At 39.1% G+C, this 25,831-nt stretch overlaps 1 protein-coding gene across 5 annotated transcripts in view; it reads left to right on the top strand.

Moving 5' to 3' along the window:
- Positions 1-25,831, top strand: part of EPB41L4A (erythrocyte membrane protein band 4.1 like 4A) — a 260,546-nt gene that overhangs the window by 231,488 nt on the left and 3,227 nt on the right. For 4 of the 5 annotated variants that reach the window (XM_089909175.1, XM_089909173.1, XM_022591117.3 and 1 more), the window contains 5 exons: positions 3,623-3,742; positions 19,570-19,617; positions 20,209-20,277; positions 20,875-20,985; positions 22,068-22,149. In XM_089909175.1, the coding sequence (XP_089765301.1) occupies positions 3,623-3,742; positions 19,570-19,617; positions 20,209-20,277; positions 20,875-20,985; positions 22,068-22,149 (430 nt within the window). Of the gene's footprint in view, positions 1-3,622; positions 3,743-19,569; positions 19,618-20,208; positions 20,278-20,874; positions 20,986-22,067; positions 22,154-25,831 lie in introns of all 5 variants that reach the window. The other variant, XM_089909174.1, reaches the window with a different exon arrangement.

Here is a 25,831-nt window from a genome sequence, read left to right on the forward strand (position 1 = left end):
GTACTATATTGATATAATGCTTACAGTGTTTTTATTCTTCATAATGTAAATCCCCACATTAAAATTAAAATGTAGCAGGAAAGGAGCAAAACCCAACACTTTGCGTGTGCTACACCTAAGGAGAAATGAGACTTATAAGGTAGAATCATGATAGGATATGTCTTTTACATTTAAAGATTTCTTTAGTTACTCATGCATAAACAAAATAGTTAACTCCTGCCTCATAAGGACTCACTGTTACAATATCCTTGCCTTTAGGGCTAGGATTTTTCCTTTCCATGTAGCATCTGTATTTTCTGGAGCAGTTCAGTGATGGAAGAAATGACACTTTCATTCTTGTAATGAGGTACCATTAACCAGAGGCCTTTTGTAAGGGTGTAATTTCAAACTTCATTACAGACTAAGGCAGCCACACCATCCGTTACTCAGGAGAATGTGCTTCTGTTGTGACTCTCCAATGAGCCTTACATTTTTAATGTACCTTGTTAGAATATTTATGAAAGAGTATCCCCAGTAGAGGGCAACTGTCTTTGGAACATGTGGGTCCCAAGGATATTAACTGACATGGTTTCACTGCCCTCACTTTCGACTTTTTGATTAGGAAAATAAAAGTTAAAGGTGCATGCCGTCGTCTGAAATTCTTTGTGATTTAGTTCTTGTTACTAGTAAGGTACAAGAAATACGTGTGCTCTTGTCTCAGGAGCTTTAATTTTTGTTATCAGAGTAAAGCCTCAGTATGAAAGTAGCCAGCTAAATTCCACAATAGAAGAATGAGCATATACTGCTTGTGCTTCCTTTGAACTGTCTAAGGAATGTTTCTCTAGGAAATGTATGTTTGCCTCAATCAGGTTTCACCCTTGCTGGCAGGCTTGACCTCTCAAAAATATTTAAGGATGCTGATTTACCGATTTAAAAAAAAAATTAGTGGAATTTTGTCCTGTCCACGAGCTGTGCAGCGATTTAGCTCAGAACGGAAGCTGTAGTCTAAAAGATGCCAGGCTTAGGAGTTGCCAGGACCTGGTGTTATGTCTACCCCGGGCAATGCAAGGTGTGGGTTCCTGTGGGAAGGAAGACAGCTCCTTGCCAGCCTGACGCCTTCCCACTGTCTCTTCCTAGCTTTTGGATCCCTCAGTCCTGGGAGAGTCCAGGACAGTTCCCCCCTCTCCGCAGGTCTGGTGGGTCACTCCCTGGCTGTCACGTGATACATGGAATGGCTCGGAGGTGTAGGTTCTGGCTATGAAAATACATATACATACACGTGTGTGTGTATGCGCACATGGAATTTTCAAGTGAGAGTGTTTGCTTCAAAGGGTGATTAATTATGACCTCGTCGTATACCTTCTCATACTTTTCTTCAGATGTTTCTAATATTCAGATTCATATGTTCAGTTTTCATTTCCTCTGCACATGTCATTAGAAGAGGGAACTATGTTCTTGAATCTGTGAAAAATACCATGACTGTATCCTGTTAATATTCAAATAATAGCCTATTAGGAATGAAAGCTTTAGTGAGGAAATATATACAGTTCAAAGACTTGAAATGTGTTACAGATAATTTTTTACTTAACACAATTCCTCTTTAATCTAGAGAGATTTAAATAGCTTCTTCCTCATAAGCTACTTTTTTTTTTTTTTTTTTAATGCGGTACGCGGCCCTCTCACTGTTGTGGCCTCTCCCGTTGCGGAGCGCAGGCTCAACGACCATGGCTCACGGCCCCAGCCGCTCCGCGGCATGCAGGATCCTCCCGGAACGGGGCACGAACCCGCGTCCCCCGCATCGGCAGGCGGACCCCCAGTGACTGTGCCACCAGGGAAGCCCATAAGCTACTTTTTTTTTTTAAACTGGAATTTGCTTTCCATTGTCTCTGTTTAAGTATAAGTGAGATGAATATATGTCACTCTTCTACTGGTTTGCATTATAAGCAAATGCAGATATCCACCCCACAGTCTGTACTAAGTGCTGTAACAGGGCAGCGGAAAGACATCTGTTCAGTGAGAGAAATGACTCCAGACTTGTCTATTCTTTTCATTTCTGTTTCGAAGCAGTTATGCTCATGCAGTCACAGTACTGGGATGATTACTGTGCAATTCCATGCTGCTCTCCCACGCCCCGGGAGCAGCAGTGTGAAAGAAACACCCTGGAGCAGCTTCCTCAAGAACGTACATAAATTCAAAGTCAAAAGATTCAAATAACAGGTGTTTGATTTTTGCAAGAAATACTCATGGCTTCACAGCATCACTGCAGTGCATTCCAGACATTATTTACACATTAATTAAGCACTTGCTTTAATTAAGTACTTGGTTCCCTCTCTCCCCTGTAACACCTCACCCTTCTTTTTAGAAAGACTTGATGCATCAAAAGTCCGAAACTTCTGCAGGCTGTGTGGTCCATGGATGGGTTTTGCCAGGTCAATACAGTATTTCGCATTCATAATTGGTTACCATTACTTGAAAAATAGAAGAGTTTGTTTTTAAAAAATCCAGATTTGTGGATTATCTTTTAAAAACTGAGAGGATTAAGTAACATTGTCCCGTGCTCTTACATGGCAAGTGCCTGTGCCCCCCCGTACCCCCTCCCCCCAGTTTCCCTTTCCCTCATTTTACATTCCCTGCAGGGCCCCTGGCCACGCTGAGTGCTGAGTGCTCAGCCCTCATTCCCTCTTAAACATGCGAGCAGCATAACCAGAATGTTCTGTGCCTACTCGGTTGCTGAGGCATTATGCACCACATCTAACTTTTTTTATTTGTAGCTTCTTGTCTTAAAAAAATGGAAATTGTATCTGGCACTTATTGTGCATGAAAACTTGGACAATTTGTGAATTTTTAAGAGCATTTCAAAGGAAAACTATTCATTGCTGTTTCACTTAGTATATTTGTATAAAATGATTCATGATTTAAGATTGTGTAGCAGACACCACTGTTTCTTTAGTCAAAACCTAAATATGTTTTATTTTAAAATTTATTTATTTTTGGCTGCGTTGGGTCTTCATCGCTGCGCGCGGGCTTTCTCTAGTTGTGGCGAGCCGGGCTACTCTTCATTGTGATGGCTTCTCATTGTGATGAATGGCTTCAGTGTGATGGCTACTCTTCATTGTATGGCTACTCTTCATTGTGATGGCTTCTCTTGTTGCGGAGCACAGGCTCTAGGCACGCGGGCTTCAGTAGTTGCGGCACGAGCGCTCAGTAGTTGTGGCTCGCGGGCTCTAGAGCGCAGGCTCAGTAGCTGTGGCACACGGGTTTAGTTGCTCCGTGGCATGTGGGATCTTCCCGGACCAGGGCTCAAACCCGTGTCCCCTGCATTGGCAGGCAGATTCTTAACCACTGTGCCACCAGGGGAGCCCCTAAATATGTTTTAAATGAGTTTTGTTTTTGATACATGTCTTTTTAACTAGGAAATTTTAAGCCGGGGATGAAGTCTGAAAATAACCAATATATGTTTACGTATTTATATATAAATATTATATACTTATCTACTTAAGGATATGTTGATACGGTTAATACATTCCTAGCTTTAAGTGATTATGGTAATATTGCGAAATAACTTTTAAAAACATGTTTAGGATGAACTGATAAAGCACCACATATGTGGATGTTAATTTTAGATGAATGGTCTTTCTTTCAGAATACGGCAGGAGAATGATATGGTTGATTCGGCGCCTCAGTGGGAAGCTGTACTAAGGAGACAAAAGGAAAAAAACCAGGCGGACCCCAACAACAGACGATCCAGACACAGATCTCGCTCGTATGTGCTCTCTCTTTATGCCTTGATTCAAAAACTCCGAGCTTTTGCTAGCATGCAGAGTCTGGGGCACATTGGGCTGTCTCTCTGAGGTCTTCTCAAGTGATTTAGTTCAACCATGATTATCCCACTGTTTATTTGTCATAGATACCTTCTTACATTTGTTATGCTCATCAACTGTATCTGAAGCAGTAGAAGTTGGAGCACAGCCAAAGCAAAATGTCATAAAAAACAAGGCTCTCAAAATCATGTCTTGTTTTGTTTTTAAACAAAGGTATATATTCAACTGAATAAGTAGGAATAGTCTCCTTTGTTCTGGAGCCTGGCAGTTGGTGAAATACCTGCTGCTTATCTCAATTTGAGTCTGCAGAATCCTCTTAAGTCTTGTTCCAGATTAAACCAGATGTGAATAACTTCCCATCAAATCACCATTTGTGAGCAGTAGTTAGTGAGTGATTCATTACACCCGTGTTGAGATTGGCCTGCTCCTTCTGTTGCTAGACAGTGCCATGTGTCAGCGTAATAACCTCATGATGATGAGGTTGCCAGTTCCCCAAATTAATTTTCTTTTGCACTGATAAAGTTTATACTTAAACAAAAATGTTTGCATCATCCAGATTTAGACTGTCCACACCCACCTCTTGTCCCAAAGCATACCTTTTTTTTTTTTTTTTTGATGTGCAAGAAGTAGATTTACTAATACAGTATACACAAGCTGTCAAGGCAAGGGGGCTCTGCCCTGAGAACTAAGTGGGAAAGCAGCTTTGGTTAGGGAGATTCACACTCCATAGTCAGAGTGTGGGCCACCTTAGAAGGTGAGAAGCCCTGGGAGATACACCTTCCATAGACAGAATGTGGTCCAACTCAAAAGGCGAGAGCGGCCCCAAAGCATACCTTTTTAAAGTGAGCTGGACCTAACTACCTATCCCTTTATGATCCTGGGTGGTTAGATGTCTGGTGTTGCCTACTTGTGGAAAGAGGGATAGTGTCTCAGCAGGGCGGTGGGAGGATGCCTGGGAGTGGATGGGAGGCAGTCTCTAGAGGTAGGTGGGGAGCTCTGAGGGAGCTGGGCAGAAGGGTGCCAGCTCAGTTTAACAGAGGACAGGAGCAGGCTCCAGAGGGAACACCCCATAACCCTAGGGGACTCTGCTCAGTCTTAGGGACTTGCTTTCGAATGAGAAGTTAACCCATAATGTGTGTGTGTGTTTATCAGTGGTACATCATAACGAATGATGTCTGTTTCTTCTCTAATAGAAAATTTGCAGGTAGTCACTAAGCACTGTACACCCTATAGATTTATTCTTTACTCCATTTGTTTTTGTCTGGACTAACTAAACTGTTCAATTTAAAGCAGAAGTTAATAAAAGTTTCCTTTGTCTTGCATACCACCTCTCCCTAATTCCATTAAAAAAAGAGAGGTTTAGAACAGGAAGAATCAAGCCGTAATTGTGGACAGTTTAACCAAAAGGCACAGAACCCCAAGATACGATCCCAGCATGGTCCTGGGCATATCTTTTGCAACTATGCTTTTACCCTTCCGTGTGGAATCTTTTTCTATGAGAGACTTATTATACACACGTTTTGGTAACTTGGTATTAAATCTTAAAAACAGCATTCAGTTTTTCTGATTATTTCTAAAGCACTCTAAATTCAACTAAATGCCAATAATAAATTTCATTTATTAAATAAAGGGAAAAGTAAAATGAAATTAGGAAAAATCCTATATATAAACTTTGAAGAAGCCGAAATACATTTCTGGGGACAATAGTAAATAGTGAATAATCATTTATAGATAAAATTGATAAAGAGAATAATCCAAAGTTGTTAAGTATTACAGTTACTATAATTCAGTTACCTTATGGGGCAAATATTGTAGATGGGACTATGGATTTAATCATTTTTAATTGAGTGATCTGAGATTCATTTAACACCCTAAGGAATAAACTTTTTTACAGTTGAGGTAATTTGAGGTGAAATTTACATCTAGTGAAATTGCTCTCACCTTATGGGTAGAAGTCTATAAATTTTGACAAGTGTATACATAGTGTATCCATCATGCCAATCAAGACACAGAATTTAAAAAGTTCCCTCCTACTCCTTCTGTTCAGTCCCCATCCCCCATAGGCAGCCACTGTTCTGATTTCTATCACCATAGATTAATTTTTTTCTCTTACTGAATGTCACATAAATGTAATTATACAATATATGCTCTCTTAAAATGTGGCTCAGTCCATTGTATGATTATACCACAGTTTGTTTATCCATTCTCCTCTTGATGGATGTTTGGATTGTTTGCAGTTTTTGCTGTTTTGTGAAAAAGCTCAAAGATACTCCACACAAGTGTACCTGTGGAGTATGTTATCTTTTGCCTTGGGGTAAATACCTGAGTGGAATTGCTCGGTTAGAGGATATGTCTTACCACATTTAGTTTTATGAGAAGCTACTCAAATCATTTCCAGAGAGGCTGTATCATTTTATACTCTCACTAGCAATGTATGAGATTCAGTTCTGCTCTATTCTTGCCAATATTTGGTTTTGTCTGTCTTGTTAATTTTAGCTCGTCTAGTTGGCTTGAAGTAGTACCCTGCTGATGACTGACAAAGTTAACCACATTTTCCTGTGCTTATTGGTTATCCATATATGTTCATTTGAAAAGTGTTCAAGTTTTGCCCATTTTTACTTGTTGTTTTCTATTATTTATTTGTAGGGCTTTTTATATGCTCTGGATATAAGTTCTTTTTCAGATATGTGTATTGTGAATATACATATCTGAAAAAGAATTCTCGGCTGTGGTTTGCTTTTTCATGTTCTTAACATTGTCTTTTGGTGAGCAGACATTAAATTTTGATGAAGACCAGTATATCTTCTTTTTTTTTCATTTATAGTTAAGGCTTTTTTTGGGAATATTTGCCTACCCCAAGGTCACAAAGATATTCTCATATCTTCCTGTAGCAACTATATAGACTTTGCTTTTATATTTAGATCTGTGATCCGTTTAGAGTTAATTGTTCATTGTATGAGGTAGAGGTAGATATTGAGAAGTTTTTTTTTTTCCAGGTGTTTTTCCAGTACCATTTGTTGAAAAGACTGTCTTCATTGAAATGCCTTAGAGCCTTTGATGAAAATCAATAGACTGCTTAGATATGGGCCAATTTTGTTTCATTGATCTGTTGTTTGTCTAGTCTTAAGCCACCATGTTGTCTCAGTTACTGTAGTTTTACAGTAAGATTTGAATCATGCAGTGTAAATTGTCCAACTTTGTCCTTTTTGTCAAGGTTGTTTTAGCTATTTTAGATCCTTTGCAGTTCTATGTAAATTTTTGAATCAGCTTGTTAGTTTTTGCACACAAAAAAGAAAAAATCCTGTAGACTTTAGATTAGCATTATGTTGAGTGTCTATCGATCAATTTTGAGAAGATCAGTGTCCTACTCATCCATGTATTTAAGTCTTTAACTTCTTTCAGCAATGTTTCTAGGTTTCCAGTATAGTTATTGCATTTATTTTGTTAAATTTAATCCTAAATATTTAATATTTTCAATGATATTGAACTACATTTTGTAAAATATTATTTTCAAATTGTTTGTTAGTATATAGAAACAAATTATTTTTTTAATATTGATATTTTATCTTGCCATCCTGTAACCTTGTTAAATTGACTTTTTAGCTTTGGAAGCCTTTAAAAAATTTTTTTTCTTAGGATTTTCTACCTTTGCAATCATTTTGTCTGTGAACAGAGACGGCTTTCCTTTATTACTAATCTTTTGCCTTTTACTTCTATTTCTTTCCTAAATGTACCGGCTAGATTTTCCAGAATAGTGTTGAATTACAATGTTGAGTCGAAGTGTTAAGAAAGCAGACATCCTTGGCTTGTTCTCTTTCTTGGGGAGAAAGCATTCAATATGTCACATTAAATATGATGCTAGCTATAAGATTGAAGAAGACCCCTTCTATTCCTAGTTTAAGAGGTTTTTTTTTTTATCATGAATGAGTTTTGAATTTTGTTATTAGCTTTTACTGCATCTGAGATGATTGTATATGGGTTTTCTTTATTCTGTCAGTGGAGGAATTACATTGATTCAGTTTTGAATGATACATCCTTGCATTCCTGGGATAAGACCTTAGTGATTCTGATCTATTATCCTTTCCGTATATTGCTGGATTCTATTTGATATTATTTTGTTAATATTTTCTTTTCCTATGTTTGTGAGAAATTCTGGTTTATAATTTTCTTGTAGTATCTTTGTCAGGTTGTTTTTTTTTTTTTAAACATGGTTATGCTTGTCATATAAAATAGTTTAGGAAGTTTTCCTTTTTTTCTCTATTTTCTGAGAGTTAATGTAAAATTAGCAGTACTCCTTCCATAAATATTTGATATAATTTTCCTGGGAAACCAACCCTGCCACAGATTTGCTTTGTGAAAAGTTTTAAATATAAACTGAGGAATTCCCTGGTGGTCCAGTGGTTAGGACTCTGGGCTTCCACTGCAGGAGCCACGGGTTCAATCCCTGTTTGGGGAACTGAGATCCTGAATGCCACTGTGTGCGGTGCGGCCAAAAATAAAATAAAATAAAAAATAGACTAGTATCTCTTAAAAATAAATGAATAAATAAATTACAAACTGAAATTCTTTAGCAGATACTGGGCCGTTCAGATTGTGTCTACTTGTTATGTGTAGGTTTAGGTAGTAGGTGTTTTTAAAAGAATTTGTTCATTTTATCTAAGCTGTCAAATCTTTTTTTTTTTTTTTTTTTTCGCTACGTGGGCCTCTCACTGCTGTGGCCTCTCCCGTTGCGGAGCACAGGCTCCGGACGCGCAGGCTCAGCGGCCATGGTTCACAGGCCCAGCAGCTCCGTGGCATGTGGGATCCTCCCGGACCGGGTTACGAACCTGTGTCCCCTGCATCAGCAGGCGGACTCTCAACCACTGCGCCACCAGGGAAGCCCAGCTGTCAAATCTTTTAATAAAAAATTTGTTTGTAATAATTCTTTAGTATCCTTTGAACATCTGTTGTGATATTACCTTCTTCATTCCTGATGTTGATAAGTTGTGTCCTGTATTTTTCTCCTTAATTGTATTTTCTAGTCTTTCAGAGAACTGACTTTGGGTTTAGTTGATTTTCTTTATCTGTTATCTATTTCATTGATTTCTACTCTTTATTACTTCCTTCTATTTATTTTGTCTTTTATTTGCTCTTTTTTTCATCTTCTTAAGGTGACATTGATTTTAAACCTTCTTTTTTAATATAAGTATAAAGTTTTAAATTTCCCCTAAGTCCTGCTTTAACTATATTTCATATATTTTGATGTGTTGTTGTTTTCATTATCATGCAGTTCAAAATTTTAAATTTCACCCGTGATTTCTTTGACCTTGGTTTCTTTTAGTAGTGTGTTATTTAATTTCCAAATATTTGGAGATTTTTCTACATATCTCATTACTATTGATTTCTAATTTACTTATGTTTTGGTTAAAAAAAGTCTGTAAGATTTCAGTCATTTCAAATTTGTTGAGATCTATCTTAAGAGCTAGCATATAGTCTTTAACGATGAATGAGCTGGTGGACTTGAAAAGAATCATTCTCAGTTGTTGGGTGTAGTTTACAAATGTCAAGTAGATCTAGTTTGCTGATAGTGTTGTTCAGATGGTCTATATCTTTATTGACTTCTTTGTTTACCTTTCAATCTGTCATTGAGAGAGAGATGTTAAAATTTCCAATAATGATTATGGATTTGTCTGTTTTACCCTTTAGTTCTGTCAGTTTTTGCCTCAAGTTATTTTGAAGCTCTGGTATTAGGTACACACATATTTGTGAATTTTTTGGGGGGGGGTCTTCCTGATAAATTGACCTTTTTATCATTATGAAACGTCCTCTTTATAATAATACTCTTTTCGCTATGTCCATTATACCCACACACTCGTGTGTGTGTGTGTGTGTGTGTGTATTTATATAACCATTACACCTTTTTCATGCTCACTTTTTGCGTGGTATATATGTTTTAATACTTTACTTTAAGCTCATCTCTTGATCTCTTGTAGACAGCAGTATTTGATCTTTTTTTTTTTTTTTTTTTAACGGTACGCGGGCCTCTCACTGTTGTGGCCTCTCCCGTTGCGGAGCACAGGCTCCGGATGCGCAGGCTCAGCGGCCATGGCTCACGGGCCCAGCTGCTCTGTGGCATGTGGGATCTTCCCGGACTGGGGCACGAACCCGTGTGCCCTGCATCAGCAGGCGGACTCTCAACCACTGCGCCACCAGGGAAGCCCTGATCTTTTTTTTTTTTAATCTAGTCTGACCATCTCTAACTTTTAAATTGAATGTTTAGGATACTTATGGGTCATGTAATTATTAACATTTTGGGGTTTAAGTCTGCCATCTTACTCTTTCTTCCTGTTTACTGAATCTATTTTTTGTTAGTTTGTTCCTCCTTTCCTATTGTATTTTGTGTTAACTGAATATTTTTTGGTATTCTATTTTACTTTTTATATTGACATCTTACCTATACTACTTTTTATTATTATTTTATTTAGTGGTTTCTTTATGACTTACAGTATGGTTCCCAATTTATCACAGTCTGTTTAGGATTAATATAAAATTTTATTAAAACTTAGAAATCTTAGAAAAATATACTTCCAATTATCCCCTTTGTTCTTGTGCTATTGTCCTATATTTGATTTTTGCATGTCAGTAGCCCCACATTTCAATGTTACCATCTTTGCTTCAACAGTACATTGTTTTTAAAATAAATCAGGAAAAGAGGAACGAAATTTTATAGTTAATGTGGTAGGCAGAAAATGTCCCCTAGACATGTTGATGTCTTGATCTCCATAACTTGTGAATATTTTATGTTAGATGGCAAGGGGGAATTAAGGTTGGTTGCAGATGGAATTAAGATTGTTAATCAGTTGACCTTCTGCCAAGGAGATTATCCTGAATTATCCAAGTGGACCCAAGTAACAACAAGGGTTCTTAAAAGTGGAAAAAGGGACAGAAGAGGAAGTCAGAGTAATTCAATTTGAGAACAGCTTAACCTGCTGTTGCTGGATTTGAAGATGGAGGAAGGAAGGGGTCATCAACCAAGAATGTGGGCAGCCTCTGAAAGCTGGAAGAGGCAAGGAAATGGATGTTCTCCTTAAGCCCCCTGGAAGGAGTGCAGCCCTGTCAACATCTTGATTTTAGTCCAGGGAGACCAGTGTCAGATCTGACCTACAGAATTGTAAGATAATACATTTGTATTGTTTTAAGCCACTAAATTTATGGCAATTTGTTACAGTGGCAATAGAAAATGAATAGTTACCCAGTTTACTGTTACCTGTCTGTTCTGTTCCTTTCTCTAGATCCAATGTTCCATTTTCCTTCCTTTAGCATTTTTTGTAATACAGGTCTGTAGTTGATAAATTGTCTGTTTTATTTTATATGAAAATGTTTTTATTCTACTCTTATTTGTGACAGATGCTTTCACTATCTATCAAATTTGGGGTTGATGGTTTTTCCTTTCACACCTTAAAGAGATTGTCTGTTGTCTTCTGATCTCTGTTATTTGTGGTAAGTTAGCCTTCATTCTGTAAACACTGTATGGAATTTGTCTTCTTTTCACTAGCTACTTTTATGACTTTTTTTCTTTAGCTTTTTAGCTCTTTGATTATGGTGTGGCTAAGTGTGGTTTTCTTTATACAGTTGAACCTTGAACAACACAGGGGTTAGGGGCACCAGCCCTCCCATGCCCTCGAAAATTCATGTATAACTTATAGTCGGCCCTTGGTATACGTAGTTCCCCTTTATCCACAATTCCACATCCATGGATTCAACCACCTTTGGACTGTATAGGTACTGTAGTATTTACTATTGAAAAAAATCCTGTATAAGTGGAGCCGAGCAGTTTGAACCCGTGTTGTTCAAGGGTCAACTGTATCTATCATCTTCTTCTGTAATTTGGTATTTTTCACCAAATTGGGGAAATTTTTGGCCATTATTTTTCAAATTCTTTTTTCTGACCCATTCTCTTTTTCCTTTTGGGTATCCAGTTGTATGTATGTTAGACCATTTGATATTGTCCCACAAGCAACTGAGGTTCTGTTCATGTTTCAAATTTTTCACCCTTTTTTCAATCATGGTAATTTCTATTAACCTGTTTTCAACTTCATCAGACCTTCCTCCTACCCTCATAGTCCAGTCTGCTATTAAACTCATTCAGTGAACTTTGTACTTCCCTGTTTTAGAATTTCAGTTTTGTTATTTTTATACTTTCCATTTCTCTGCTGAGATTTCCCATCTATTCATTGATTATGTTCCTATTTTCCTTTAAGTTGTATATATTTATACAAGATGTTTTAGGGGGGATTCCCTTGCAGTCCAGTGGTTAGGACTCTGAGCTCTCACCGCCGAGGGCCTGGGTTTGATCCCTGGTCAGGGAACTAAAATCCCACAAGCCTCACAGTGCCCCCACTCCCCCCCCCAAAAAAGGATGTTTTAAAGCCCTTGGTAAATTCCCATATCTGGGTCTTTCAAAATCTATTTCTATTGACTACTTACATTTTTTTTTCTTTCCTAGATTATGACTATATTTTTCTGCCTCTCTGCATGTATAACAATTTTTTATTGCATGCTGGAAATTTTAGAGGATATGTTGTAGGAGGTCTGGATTATGTTGTCTTCCTTTAAAGAGTATCAAATTTTGTTCTGGAAGGCAACTGAATTACTGTTGGATCCTCTTGATCTTATTTTTCATGCTTTGATAGGGTGGGACTTTTTAGATTTTGTCCTTAGCCTAGGGTATGTTCTTTACTTTAGTCTTGGTCCTTATTCTTAAGGCCTGGCCTTTCTGGAGTCTTAGTTGAATGCACAGAGTGCTCAGCATGTGGCTTCTCCACTGTGACTGCAACAGAGCCTTGTCTGCTACCACTTCACACAGCTGTCAGCCTTGTAGTGGCTGTTTTCTTTTAGGCCTCAGAGTGCCACCCAGCTTATGTATAGATTAAATGTAGTTAATGTTCTCAGCCAACCTCTTAAGGAAAACCCCATGCAGACTTCTCGAGTCCCACTTTTTTCTTTTATCCTGCAGTGTAAATTTTAGCCTCAAACTTTGATTTCTACCTCCTCAGCCCTGTAAATCTGTTGCTTCTTGAGTTTTACCTCCTTGTACCACATTGGGAAAGTGCCTCCAGGCAGAAAACTTGAGCAAGTTGGTGGGGGGGGGAGGGGGGTGGTTAACCTTGTGTTTCCCTTCTCTCAAAGATCACAGGCTTATGGTATCTGTTGCCCAATGTCTGACAAACAGCTGCTTTGTATATTTTGTTTTATAGTTTTTGAGGATGGGAAGGGAGGGTTTGTCTGATACCAGTTACTCCATTGGACCAGAAGTGGAAGTTCAAGAATATTCTTTTGGGGCTTCCCTGGTGGTGCAGTGGTTGAGAGTCCGCCTGCCGATGCAGGGGACACGGGTTCGTGCCCCGGTCCGGGAAGATCCCACATGCCGCGGAGCGGCTGGGCCCGTGAGCCATGGCCGCTGGGCCTGCGCGTCTGGAGCCTGTGCTCCACAACGGAAGTGGCCACAGCAGTGAGAGGCCCGCGTACCGCACAACAAACAAACAAACAAACAAACAAAAAAGAATATTCTTTTGAGGTAGAGTAATATCTTTGAATTGGATATTGCTTCTATCGGATCAACTGAAATCAGAAAAGAGCCTAATGATACTTTGAATTTAAAATCTTATTTAAACTTTCTTTTAAATCTTACCTTCATGATAAAAATATCAGATCAGACAGAGGGTTATTTCAGAACAATGCAGTTGTATGAGAGAACCCCATTAAGAGTTTGATGTGTACCTTTCTGGAATTTAGTTTTAAAGCAAACCATGAAAAGACTTAGTAAATGTTTGTGGGATGACGTTGTAACTGAACTTGATTGCTTAACTATATAGCTGATATGGCCAAAGTACAGTTAACAAAAAAGTCTGTTTTAAGAGTAGTTCATTCAGAAGTTGCTCTGGCTGCTGAGTAAAAAGCAGATTGAGAAAGACAAGGAAGCAGGAAGAGCAATTTTAAAATATTTTGGTGGTCCAGGTGCAAGGTGGTGGTGGAATTGAAGAGAAGTGGATGAACACACATTTTGGAAGGAGAGCCAACAGGTTCATAGTGTGAGAGATACTGTGGATGCATTTTGAGTTGATGGATTAAGGGATAGACATGCCTTTTTACCCACTCCATCCATGAGATGGAGTGAGGTGGTCTGGGGATGTGTGGGAAGTGACAAGATTTTTGTTCCATTAGGTTTGAAAAACTAAGTGGGTGATCAAATGGAAATGTCAGGTAGGCAACTGGATAAAAGTGTTCAAATTCTACAAGATGATGGATTACTTTATTTAGGACAAACTGGGCTCTGCCTTTTATTTGAGCTATGACATTAAAAACCCGAGGTTTGTTGACAATTAAGAAAATATCTGCTGGGTGCTATCGTCAGACCAGACCTCTGTCTGCCTTCTGCGTCTCCGAGTGTTAGCTTATTACCTAATCTCCACAAACTTCTAGTGTCGTGTCTACAACACAGATGATACCATCCTCATGAGATTTTGCTGAACATTATTAAGTCAGATCACATACGTCAAGTGACAGCATAAATACTTAATTGCAGTTACTGTAATTAGTAAGTTCTCCAGGTCTCAGTTTATCTGTATAAACAAGGTACTTGATGTTTTTTCCCTTGAAATGAGGAAGAGCTGAGAAGTGAAGAGAGTCGGGTGGGGTCCAACTCACATGAAAATTAGAATTTGAGAATTTAGGAATCACTACAGCTTTTTTTTTTTTTTAAGTTAAAACATGGCTAGAGCACCATCTGAAGAAAGTAATTAAAATTGTTCTTTAGATATATTTATGAGTGTATGTAGCATTTCAGAAATATAGTAAACCACATATCTCTCAGTTACTTCCATATTCTTGAATTCCTACTATAGTGTCTGTAAGTTGCCCATGTAGAGGTATCCACTGAGGATGAGTGTTATGATACATCATTCATACATGATTCACTCATTGTTTTTTAAATCTCCAGTGATAAACTAGAAACCTGTGTTTATTATTAAATGCCAGAGACATACAGTAGTATAAAATACAAAATCTTCTCTCCTAAAACACATTAAACTGAAGTATGATTGGAGATCATCTAGAAAAATGTGAGAAGTACGGTTTTATCCAGTTTATTTTTCAGCTGCATTGCCATTAACGTTTTCTTATCATTAGGAAACTCAGATGAAACTTCTTTTCTACGTGGATGAATTTTTACTCACTGAGATATTTGGGGGAGGCATCAAAGCTGAAACAGTTACGTTCTCATAGGTTCAACCTGTGTGTGCGTGAAGGCTCAGGCTCCCCCTGGTGGCAATAATATCTTACTACTTCTATTGAAAAATGCTACTGTGGAAGATGAGGTTGTCAGGGTAGAATGATGTTCCCAGTTAAACACAAAACAGAAGTCTGGGCCTTAGATAAAGATTTAGCGTGAAGTCCCTGGAAGTGACTCCTGAGCGATCTTCAGCAGCTAGGTTTCTGGGCTCTGTGGCTTTCTAATCTTTCTTTAATTCTGAGAGGGGGAGAGGGAAGGAGGGGAAGATTAAGACATCTCCTAATCATATCTATTCTGACCACTCAGGAATATGATGAGGAATTACTGACATATATGTTAAGTGCTTTGAATTCTTTAAATAAAGATGTTTTGTAAACTTAGTTTTCTTAGTAACACATTTTCAGCTCTATAAATTTCCTTCTATGGCAGTGGTCAGTATAAGATCACAAAAATAATAAGTCAAATGAGGTCATACTTATTATTTTATTTTCAGTATAATATAATACACAAAGCATAGTATATTATCTACTATACTATAATATATAGCATATGTTATATGCTGTACTATATGATATATGGCATATATTATCTATATACACTATATATATAAAATATATGCCATATATTATATATATACACTATATATAATATATTGCCATATATTATAGTGTAATATTTTCTAGGTAATATAATTAGAGTATTTGGAGGATGCAGAAGAAGACTATAAGGAAGAAGAAAAATTATTTCTAAATGATGTCTCATCAAAGAAATTTCTCTGAAAGGTGAATATTAATTTGAGTTATTGGTATAGGGTGTGTATGAGGGATACTTTTGAAAGATATTGGACTAATACTGGACTGCATGTATATTTTATATATACATTGTACCTATGGACAACTCATGGTTTTATTTCCTTAGGAATTTATTTGGAGAGTTCAAGTAAAACACCTACATAATTAAGCCTTTTAATTAAGAAAAATGGCTGTTAAAATTCCACAGCTTCCTGAATCCACAAAATGATGTTGAGCTGCACCTAATGAAATCATCCTAAATTATTGATGAAATTTGTGCAGTTGTCAGCATAAAAATGATATAGTTCTCATTAGCATGTAGCCTGTGTTTACATTTATTAAATCACAGGTAGTCTAGCAGTTGGAGATTAGCATTTTTTTTTTTTTTTTTTAGCCTTGGAACTTTTCCTTGTCTTAACGCTGTTTGAAACTGCTGGCATTTCAGAACTCAGTTTGGTTAAATATATGACTATTATGTTGCTGTAGAATTTAAACATATAGACTAAATTCCTGAATTTTTTAAGACCAATATTTATGGCTAGAAGGACTGATGTTCTTTTAAGGTAACATTTCTGCTAATTTTTCTGAGATGGGAATGAAAGGCATTTCTTGTGGAATTGCAGCATTAATAACTTTTTAAAAAAAATTGACGTATAGTTGATTTACAATGTTGTGTTAGTTTCAGGTGTACAGCAAAGTGATTCAGTTGTACATATGCTTTTTCAGATTCTTTTCCCTTATAGGTTATTACAAGATGTTGAATATAGTTTCCTGTGCTGTACAGTAGGTCCTTGTTGTTTATCTTTTTTACATATAGTAGTATGTATATGTTAATCTCAAACTCTTAATTTATCCCTCTCCCCCCGTAGTAGCTTTTTAAAACATGAAAATACCTTTTTTTTTTCTTTTCTGATAATTAACGTAAGAAATTCTCTTGGCTAAAAGAAAAACATCAGGGCTTCCCTGGTGGCGCAGTGGTTGAGAGTCCGCCTGCCGATGCAGGGGACACGGGTCCGGGAGGATCCCACATGCCGCGGAGTGGCTGGGCCCGTGAGCCATGGCCGCTGGGCCTGCACGTCCAGAGCCTGTGCTCCGCGACGGGAGAGGCCACAGCAGTGAGAGGCCCGCATACCGAAAAAAAAAAAAAAAAAAAATCAGACAAGATAGGAAAGTATAAATAAGAAAATAAAAAATTACTTGCAATTCCAACACTCAGAAATATCTATTGTTACCAGTTTTTTGTATGTTGCTCATATTCATCATCTTTCACCACCACTAGGCCTGGTGTGGTGGCCTTGGGGGGGGCGTGTCCTCCTTGCCTCTCATTGCTTTTTCTCATTCTCCTCCCCTCCTCCCTCAAAGCACTTAGCTTTGAGTCTCATGCCATCCGATTATTCCTTCATTCTTTTAAGATTTAGTTCCTGCCTCAGTGTCATTCTCTCCAACACTATTCAGTAGCCACATACTGGATCTTTACAATAACTTGGCCTCTTTGTTCCTTCACGAAACCTTAGCTGTTTTACTTCCTCATCATACCTTTGACCAGTGGTTTCCAATCTGGGGCAGTTTTCCCCCCCAGGGGACGTTTGGCAATGTCCAGAGTCATTTTTGGTTGTCCCACTGGGAAGGTGTTACTGTATCTAAGGGTCAAGGCTGTGGGTGCTACTAATCATCCTGCAGTGCACAGGACAGCCCCCGGCAACTAAGAATTATCTGGCCCAAAATGTCAGTAGTGCTGAGGTTGAGACACCCTGCTGTAACTTGAAGGTAGCCTCACCACTGCACCTCCCTGAAATAAGAATGATTCCCAGCAGAGTAGCTTCCTAACCTAGATATTATATAGTACTATGGATTATTGGGTGACTTCCTGTGAGAATCAGATGCTGATGTATAATTACAATGGAACCATCTCTCTCTGGGAACAGAATCATAGCTTAGTGCTTTTAACATTAGCACCTTCTCTGGCAGTATCATTGAATGCGTTAACGTATTGTTTAGTGAATCAGACCAGCCAAATGTAGGAAAGGCAGATCCCATATAGGAAATCCTTCCAAAGAAGCATTTAAGTTTTTTAAGCATACAATTTTATTCTTTATAACGAACTCTACCTTTAACAATACCATATTTTATATGTCTGAGACCAAGGCTTCATCTCCTCCCCCTTATCTTCTTTTTAAAAAAATTTTTTTTAATTAGTTAATTTATATTTGGCTGTGTTGGGTCTTCGTTGCTGCGCGTGGCTTTCTCTGGTTGCAGCGAGTGGGGGTTACTCTTTGTTGTGGTGGGTGGGCTTCTCATTGTGGTGGCTTCTCGTTGCGGAGCACGGGCTCTCGGTGCACAGGCTTCAGTAGTTGTGGCTCGCGGGCTCTAGAGCACAGGCTCAGTAGTTGTGGCGCATGGGCTTAGTTGCTCCGCGGCATGTGGGATCTTCCCGGACTGGGGCTCAAACCCATGTCCCCTGCATTGGCAGGTGGATTCTTAACCACTGCGCCACCAGGGAAGTCCTCCTTCCCCTTATCTTCTGTGTTTGACTCCTTTTGAGTTGATTAAAAGGTCTTTACAGATTTTTATTTTCTCCACAAAGGAAAAACCACTTAGTCAATTCAATTGCTAGAAAGTAGTTTATTGTATTCTGTGAGCTCAGAAAGCCCTACCAGAATGCTTCAGCAATGCCCTTATTAACTGAGAAAAATGAAAGCAATGATAATATCATACGCTGAAAGTAATATTGAGCCCAGAAATGCTGATACAGATTATGAATGTAAAATTCCACAGGACAGAATATCAGTGGCTTTGTTTAGCTCCAGGCATTTTAATTGTTAGGGTTTGGGTCGTTTCTTGGGGCCTTTATTAGACCTTGGTTCTCTTGAAAGGACTGACGAAAGCTTATTTTCTCACTAGGAAAAAAAAAATCATTCTGTGGCGACAATTGCTGTGATCATAGATTTCCAGTTTTCATTGCTATTATGGGGAGCGTGAACACCTGAATGCTGGCTTTGAATTTCTCATTCTAGGAAGTTAAAAGTAGTGGTACGGTTTCTATTCAAGTAGTTCTTGGAGCAGAAGAGATCTGTGGGCTCTGTATATAGGATGGAGAAGGGCATGTGGGGGGTGGCAGCACAGGCCACAGATAGGTTCCAGCTTTGTGGGCCCACGCCGTGGCCCGGAAATGCAACGTCAGATGCAACAAGAAAGGACAGTGGGTCAGTGGCGCACAGTCTGCCAATCTGGCTGTCCCACCATTTTCTTTGCCCTTGTGGGGCTGCTTCCACTAGGTAATCACAGATCACGTTGAGACTCGTTCATATTAATAGAATCAGGATGAATTCTTTTGCCTTTTCTTAGAAGTAATTAGCAGGACCAGAAACAGAAGCCTCAAATCATTCTTCATTGTAAAACCACCACTGGAGGGTGTGTAGATTTGCCCCTGTAGTTCTAAGCTCTTTCATTAAATGAAGCCCTGGTTATGGCTGATTTTTATGTGATTTTTTTTTTTTTTTAGTGGGCTAGCAGATAAATTGTCTGGTATCTTTGTACTAACCATCCCACATTAGCCCTCCCTGTCCAGTCTTTCCTTGTCTGGTGTCAGCTGGCAAATAAGAACTTCACAGTCTGGAAACTGTTAATGTTGTAGCTCTTCTAAAGTTAGAGATTAGATTGTTAGATGAAGCATGTTTTCAGAGATGAGTGTTGTTTTTTCTATTTATAGGAGAAGTCCCGATATTCAAGCAAAAGAAGAGTTATGGAAGCATATTCAGTGAGTACTGTTTTTAAAACCCATGTGGTTTGAAGGCATTTACAAGGAGGACCACCGACACCAAGAGGCAACCTCGGGCTGAAGCCTGTCAGGTGGCCTTCACTGCCGTCATTCTGTGGAGCCTGGCACTCAGTGGTGGTGCCTTACCACACCAGCAGACCTCTGCAGGCAGCCCTGACATCTCCTCTCCTGAGGCCAGTTAGCCTCGCCTATAAATGAGCCTCAGACAGGCCAATATTGTATAAATAAATATCAAGGAAAAGCAATTTGTAAGAAAAAAAGACACCTGCTACAGGGGAGAGAAGCAGATCTTTTGTAGGGAAATGGAGGTGGCTGGAGAGTCATCTACATCCCGGATATAGAAAAACTGGAAGAAGGTAGAAGAGCTATAGAAAAGGTTTTCCTCCCATTTTTTTCCTGAAATACATCCTAGTTTTAAAATCTTTGTTCCTGGCTTATATCTCTATTAGTTTTATTAACATCGTGTTTTGCAACAAGATTAGAAAGGGGGAAACTCACCTGCCAATTGTGAAAGGTGTTAGTATTTATATCAGTATCAAAACTTTAATTCTCATGCTCATTCCTTTCTAGAAAGGAACTTGTGGATCCATCTGGACTGTCAGAAGAACAATTAAAAGAGATTCCATACACTAAAATAGAGTATGTCTTTGAAAATCTTTTTTAAAATGTTTTATTAATAGTTGTAAATGAGTAATCCATTCTTACTCTTCAGTGGTGTTCCATTCAGTGCTTTGTCTTTACATTTTAACTAAAATTAAAAATAACTATAGAGGAAGAAGTAGAAAAGAGGGTATTAAAGCTAATTATTCATTCTGTACGTCAATCACTCTCTCTCTTATTAACTGCCTGTTTGTAGGTGGTCCACTTATACTGGGATTTTTTACACTAAATAAGGATCCTGGTTGGCTGAATCCATGGAGGGATTCATTCATGGAGGGCAGACTGTAAAGTTATATGGGGATTTTCGACTTCGCTCAGGGTTGGTATCCCTAACCCAGTATTGATCAAGGGTCAACTGTACTATAAAGTTTTATTTTCATGTATGATGGAGGCAGTTTTCTTTTGTTAACTTGTGAGATTGAAGCCACTTAGGCTTTCCACGCTTAGAGGAATCAAGTCCTTTTTAAAACTCTCAAAGTTATTACTCCTTTGCAGTTTCAATATTAAGGAAAATCTCCAAATTATCCTGTTCTGACTTGTGCTGTTTGTCTCCACGGTTTTTGGTGTCTTGTTTAGGACTCAAGGTGACCCAGTCCGCATCCGGCATTCTCATTCACCTCGAAGTTACCGCCAGTATCGCAGGTCCCAGTGTTCAGATGGAGAGCGATCCGTTCTCTCAGAAGTGAAGTAAGTAGGCAAGTGTGAGTACATCATCACGCTCATGGCTCCAGAACAGCACAGTACAATAGAACTTTTTGCAGTGATGGAAGTGTTCTATATCTGTGGCTATGGGGTGTTTGAAATGTGGCTACTGTGACCTAGAAACTAAAAATCTAATATTATTAATTTTCATTAATTTAAACTTAAGCAGCCATGTGTGGCTAGTGGCTGCCATACTGGATAGCACAGACCTAGACTATACTTAGGCTGAATTATGGCCCTTCCAAGCTATGCACTGAAGCTTTCAGAAGAAAGAGAAAATGCATGAGCTATTCTATTTTGAATAATAAATGCATCCATATTTGAGAGAAGTTGGCATAAGAGTTTCTGTTGGAACTGATGGCATTTTGTCTTCTTTTACCACAGCAAATGTTATATATTACAGTAGTTTGTTTCTTTGTGTTATTTAGTTTCTCTTTCGAGGAAAGTGGCCATATCTCAGCTTGACATGATAGGTACTATATGTTAAATGAATGTGTTAATGAAATAACTATGCATCCATTTGTAAAAGTACTATAGTCATGGAAATTCATGTACTTGGTATTGCTGGGTAGGAGTGTCAGCCATTAAACTCTGAATTAAGGCTTAAAACTTTGATAAACATTAACAAATTGGGAGATAGCCTAGCCCGTTGGAGAGAGATATAGGCTGGGTTTCTTTTTGTTTTGTTTTGCTTGTAAAATGTAGGCCATTGCTGTCTATAGCTCCATAGGTTTATAAAAAAAGAATAAATGGCCAATAAGTGTTTCTCTAGAAACAAATCAAAAATCCATTTATACAACATATCACAGTAAGAAAAGCACATGGGAACCATACCTATGTTATATTCTTGGTTCTTCTAGTTATTTGCTGTGATTTTGGGCAAGTTACTTAACCCGTTGAATTCAAAAACATTTATGAAATGCCTATCTGTGTAAAGCACTGTGGTAGGCAGTGTAAGGAAGACAAAGACATGTAAAACATGCTTACTTTGCTATAGCCCTTTTCCAACTCAGATTGTGATTCTAGGTACTGCCTCAGTCATTAATTCTAAAACTGACTCTCTGCAGTTCAAAAACGGATCTTGTACCTCCACTTCCTGTGACCCGATCTTCAGATGCTCAGGGTTCTGGTGGCTCCACAGTTCATCAAGTAGGTAATAATCAAGTTTTAAGAAGGTGTTGTACTGATGACAAGATTCTGTGTTTAAAAAAAAACATGTACAAAACATGGAAAGAGAAGGAAGGAAGGGTGTGTGATCAAGACAAGGCACAACCTGGGAAGAGTTACATTAGGGGTGAGAGCTAGAGGTAGTGTAAGGTCTAAAATGATCTGAGGCTTGGGGCAAAGCCTCAAACAACAAAGATCGTAAGATTGTCTGGAGCCAGAATAAAGAAACAATGGGCTTCACTAATTTTAAAAGTATGTCTAGATTATTTTTTGAGCCAGAGAAACAGGGATAAAGTGGTAGACTTAGAGGGGGCCCATGTTTGATCGTTAACTGATGGCAGACAGAGAATTACTCAAGTCCTATTTTATTTGTCTTCTTCATCAAAGAGAATTACTTTTCTTCTGGAAATGTTTAGAAAATGTGGTCAAAACGGAACTCAAGGACATGGCAAAGCATCTAGCTGCCTTAACAAAATCAATGTGACACTCAGCTGAATTAGATAGCTGTTATCAGGGGAGCACTGTAGCAGACATTTCAGCAAGGTGTTTGACATCATCTCTCATTGTATTTCTTTTTAATGCGATAGAAAAACATGGAGGCTGTGTAAGGCTGTTGGATGGATTTATATCTGTTTAAATCATTACTCCAGAAACAAACTTGATGTTTATAATGGATCAGTATCAGCCTGTTGTTTGCAGTGGATTGTTTGGATTGTGGATCCCTTTGAAAGGCAATTATAGCTACTGTCTCTTCCCCATAAAAATGCATGTAAGCACATATTTAATGCACATAAGCATACAATTCAGGAAGTTCATGGACAACCTAAGAACCCTGACTCCAGCATATCCATCATATACTGCCCTGTGCTTATCTTGACTCATTTTTGTCAGTGACTTGAGCAAGGACAGAAAAGGCCTGTGCTAATTTAGGTTAGGTTCCCTAGGAAGAGATTCTGCAATGGAGGTTTGCATGGAGGATGTATACTGGAAAGTGCTCTTAGGAGATAGGCAAGAGTTGAACTGAGTGGTATAGTCCCAATAAAGGCATCAGATGATCCCATGGGGAGCTCTGGAGCTGAGATGGCTCTTCTGATTCATCCCACTTGGAGACAAGGGGGCTGGGCCTTAAACACTCACCATGTAGCAAGTGACTGGGTAAAGGGTGGCCCTGGGAGGGGGCATGACCTTGAACAAGGTGGCTCTCTTTAGCGCAGGGCTGTTCCTGGGGAGGGGCTCAGTTTTGGTTTTTTTAAATATTTATTTTATTTATTTATTTTTGGCTGCATTGGGTCTTTGTTGCTGTGCGCGAGCTTTCTCTAGTTGCGGTAAACGGGCTACTCTTCATTGCGGTGTGCGGGCTTCTCACTGCCGTGGTTTCTCTTGTTGTAGAGCATGGGCTCTAGGCACGCGGGCTTCAGTAGTTGTGGCTCGTGGGCTCTAGAGTGCAGGCTCAGAGGTTGTGGCACATGGGCTTAGTTGCTCCGTGGCATGTGGCATCTTCCCGGACCAGGGCTTGAACCCGTGTCCCCTGCATTGGCAGGCGGATTCTTAACCACTGCGCCACCAGGGAAGTGCCAGGGGCTCAGCTTTGAGCTGTATGGCAGCCAACACTCCAAGCTGCTGGGGAATGAATGCCTCAGTCTGGAATGGAGATCTGAGTGGTTAACCACAACTTCCACTAAAATCTGTGTAATTTTTGATTAGATAAATCTGAGAGAGCTAATAGTTTATCCAAACAATTTGTTTCAAGTCAATAGCACTTTAAAAAAATTACATTCATGATTAGTTGAGGCTTCACATTCAGACAGGACCTGCATTGGTGTCTCCTTGTCTCCACACACCACTTGTGTGACTCTGAACATTGTTTAACTTCTAAGATTAAATTTCTTTGCAATGTAGATAATAACCTACCTCTTAAAGTTGCTGGGAAGATTAATAAGCACTGTTACTTTTCAAAGCTTTTTTTGGGGTCTTAAATTTAAGTTGGCTTCAATACAAATGGGAATTTCATGTATTTTTGCTTTTCCAACTACTCTAGACTCTCTAATCACCATCATTTAGGAATCTCAAAAAACTTAAAATTATACACATGAAATGTTGAAAGAATAGCCGTCACTGTGCTGCATACAAGAACAACTCACATGCACCTTTTAATCAGTGGCATTGATTCTAAGCTTGTCTCTGGGAACCTTTGATTTTGAATTCAACAGCTATCTAATGAGCACATCTAAGGAGTGACAAGGCACTCACTGGGACAGTCAGCAAACTACAGCCCAAGGGCTAAAGTTAGTCTGCAGCCTGTTTCTATACAGTCCAGGAGCTAATAATTGTTTTTATGTTTTTAAAGGGTTGCTTGTGGGGAGGGAAAAAGAATATGCAATAGAGACAGAAGGTAGTCTATAATCTGGCCCTTTGCAGAAAATGTTTGCTGACTCCTGGCCTTGACACATAATACGTAAAAGTAAACAGGTAAAACAATTTAAAAAACAACAACTAGGTAAGTATTATGAAGAAACAAAGGTCTGAGTTAGAAAACGAACATATGACCTCACTTTAGAAAGATAGGGCAAAGACGGTCTCAGAAAGTGACCTGTAAAGCTGAAACTCACAGGTAGAGAAGGAGCCAGCCATGTGAGTATTTGTGAAAGGCTGATGGAAGCAGAAGAAAGAGCTGAGGCTGGAAAGGGCCGGGGTGTTTGAGGTCTGAGCAGAGTAAAGGGGAAGGAGGGTGGATAATGCAGGGCCTTAGATGCCATGGGAAAGAGTTTGTTTGCATTTTATTCTGAGTGCCAAAAGGAAACAACTGATCTGGTTGCCATGTGGAGAAAGGATGCAAATGATATGGGGAAGTGGGAAAGCTGCATTTCCTAAGTTCCAGAATGATGCCAGATTTCTGCTAGTGGCCTGGCCTGCCTATACCTCACCTTACTTTTTCATGCAGAAGCCTGGTAAAAGTGGGGTGGATTAGGGACTTTGATTCATTTTCCTTATTCCTTTACGGTGTGCAGGCAGAAGAGATAGGTTCAACCCTCAACAAACTTAAAAGATAGTGATTCTTCTGATATATTAGCTCTCTATTCCCCTGCCCTGACTTACTCATGCTCTGGTGTCCTCCTCCCTCTCCCGTTACCTAGAAACCTGTCCCAAACAGATAACGTCGGACGATCCAAAATTAGCTTGATTTGTACTCCTCATGCTTAGCAGAATTGTTGCTCCATTAGTGCCTCTCTGAATATGAGTAAATCAAATCAAGCCAGTGTAGGAACAGATGAAAGACAGCCGCTTAGAGGGTAGTTTATTTTTAGCCCAAATGAATCTCAAAATAATGAATTCTGGAGTGTAGCTCATTATGTATGGGCAGGTACTTGTGTGGAAGGAAATACGCTTGTTAGCCAGATCTACTGACAGCTTGGGCCATCTCTAAAAGGAGCTAAGAGCAGGTCTGTTAAGCAGAAGAGGGAGCTGTGGAGGCACTTTGGTGTCATCCTCAGGGCCTCCACCTGTGGCTGTGGGAGGACATGACCCACTTCCAGAAGCCCTGGGTGTGGTGCTCAGGCTCTGGCAGCTCCACTCCCATTTCTCCAGGATGGGGCCACCGCAGCTAACAGGGAGCTCTAGCCCCAAGTGATGCGGGTCCCCAGGGCATTGTGTTGTACAGGTTTCT

This window comes from Delphinapterus leucas, chromosome 3 (genome assembly GCF_059928025.1).
Source record: "Delphinapterus leucas isolate spDelLeu-1000000601 "Yukka" chromosome 3, BTC_Dleu_Yukka2, whole genome shotgun sequence".
Classification (NCBI taxonomy): domain Eukaryota; kingdom Metazoa; phylum Chordata; class Mammalia; order Artiodactyla; family Monodontidae; genus Delphinapterus; species Delphinapterus leucas.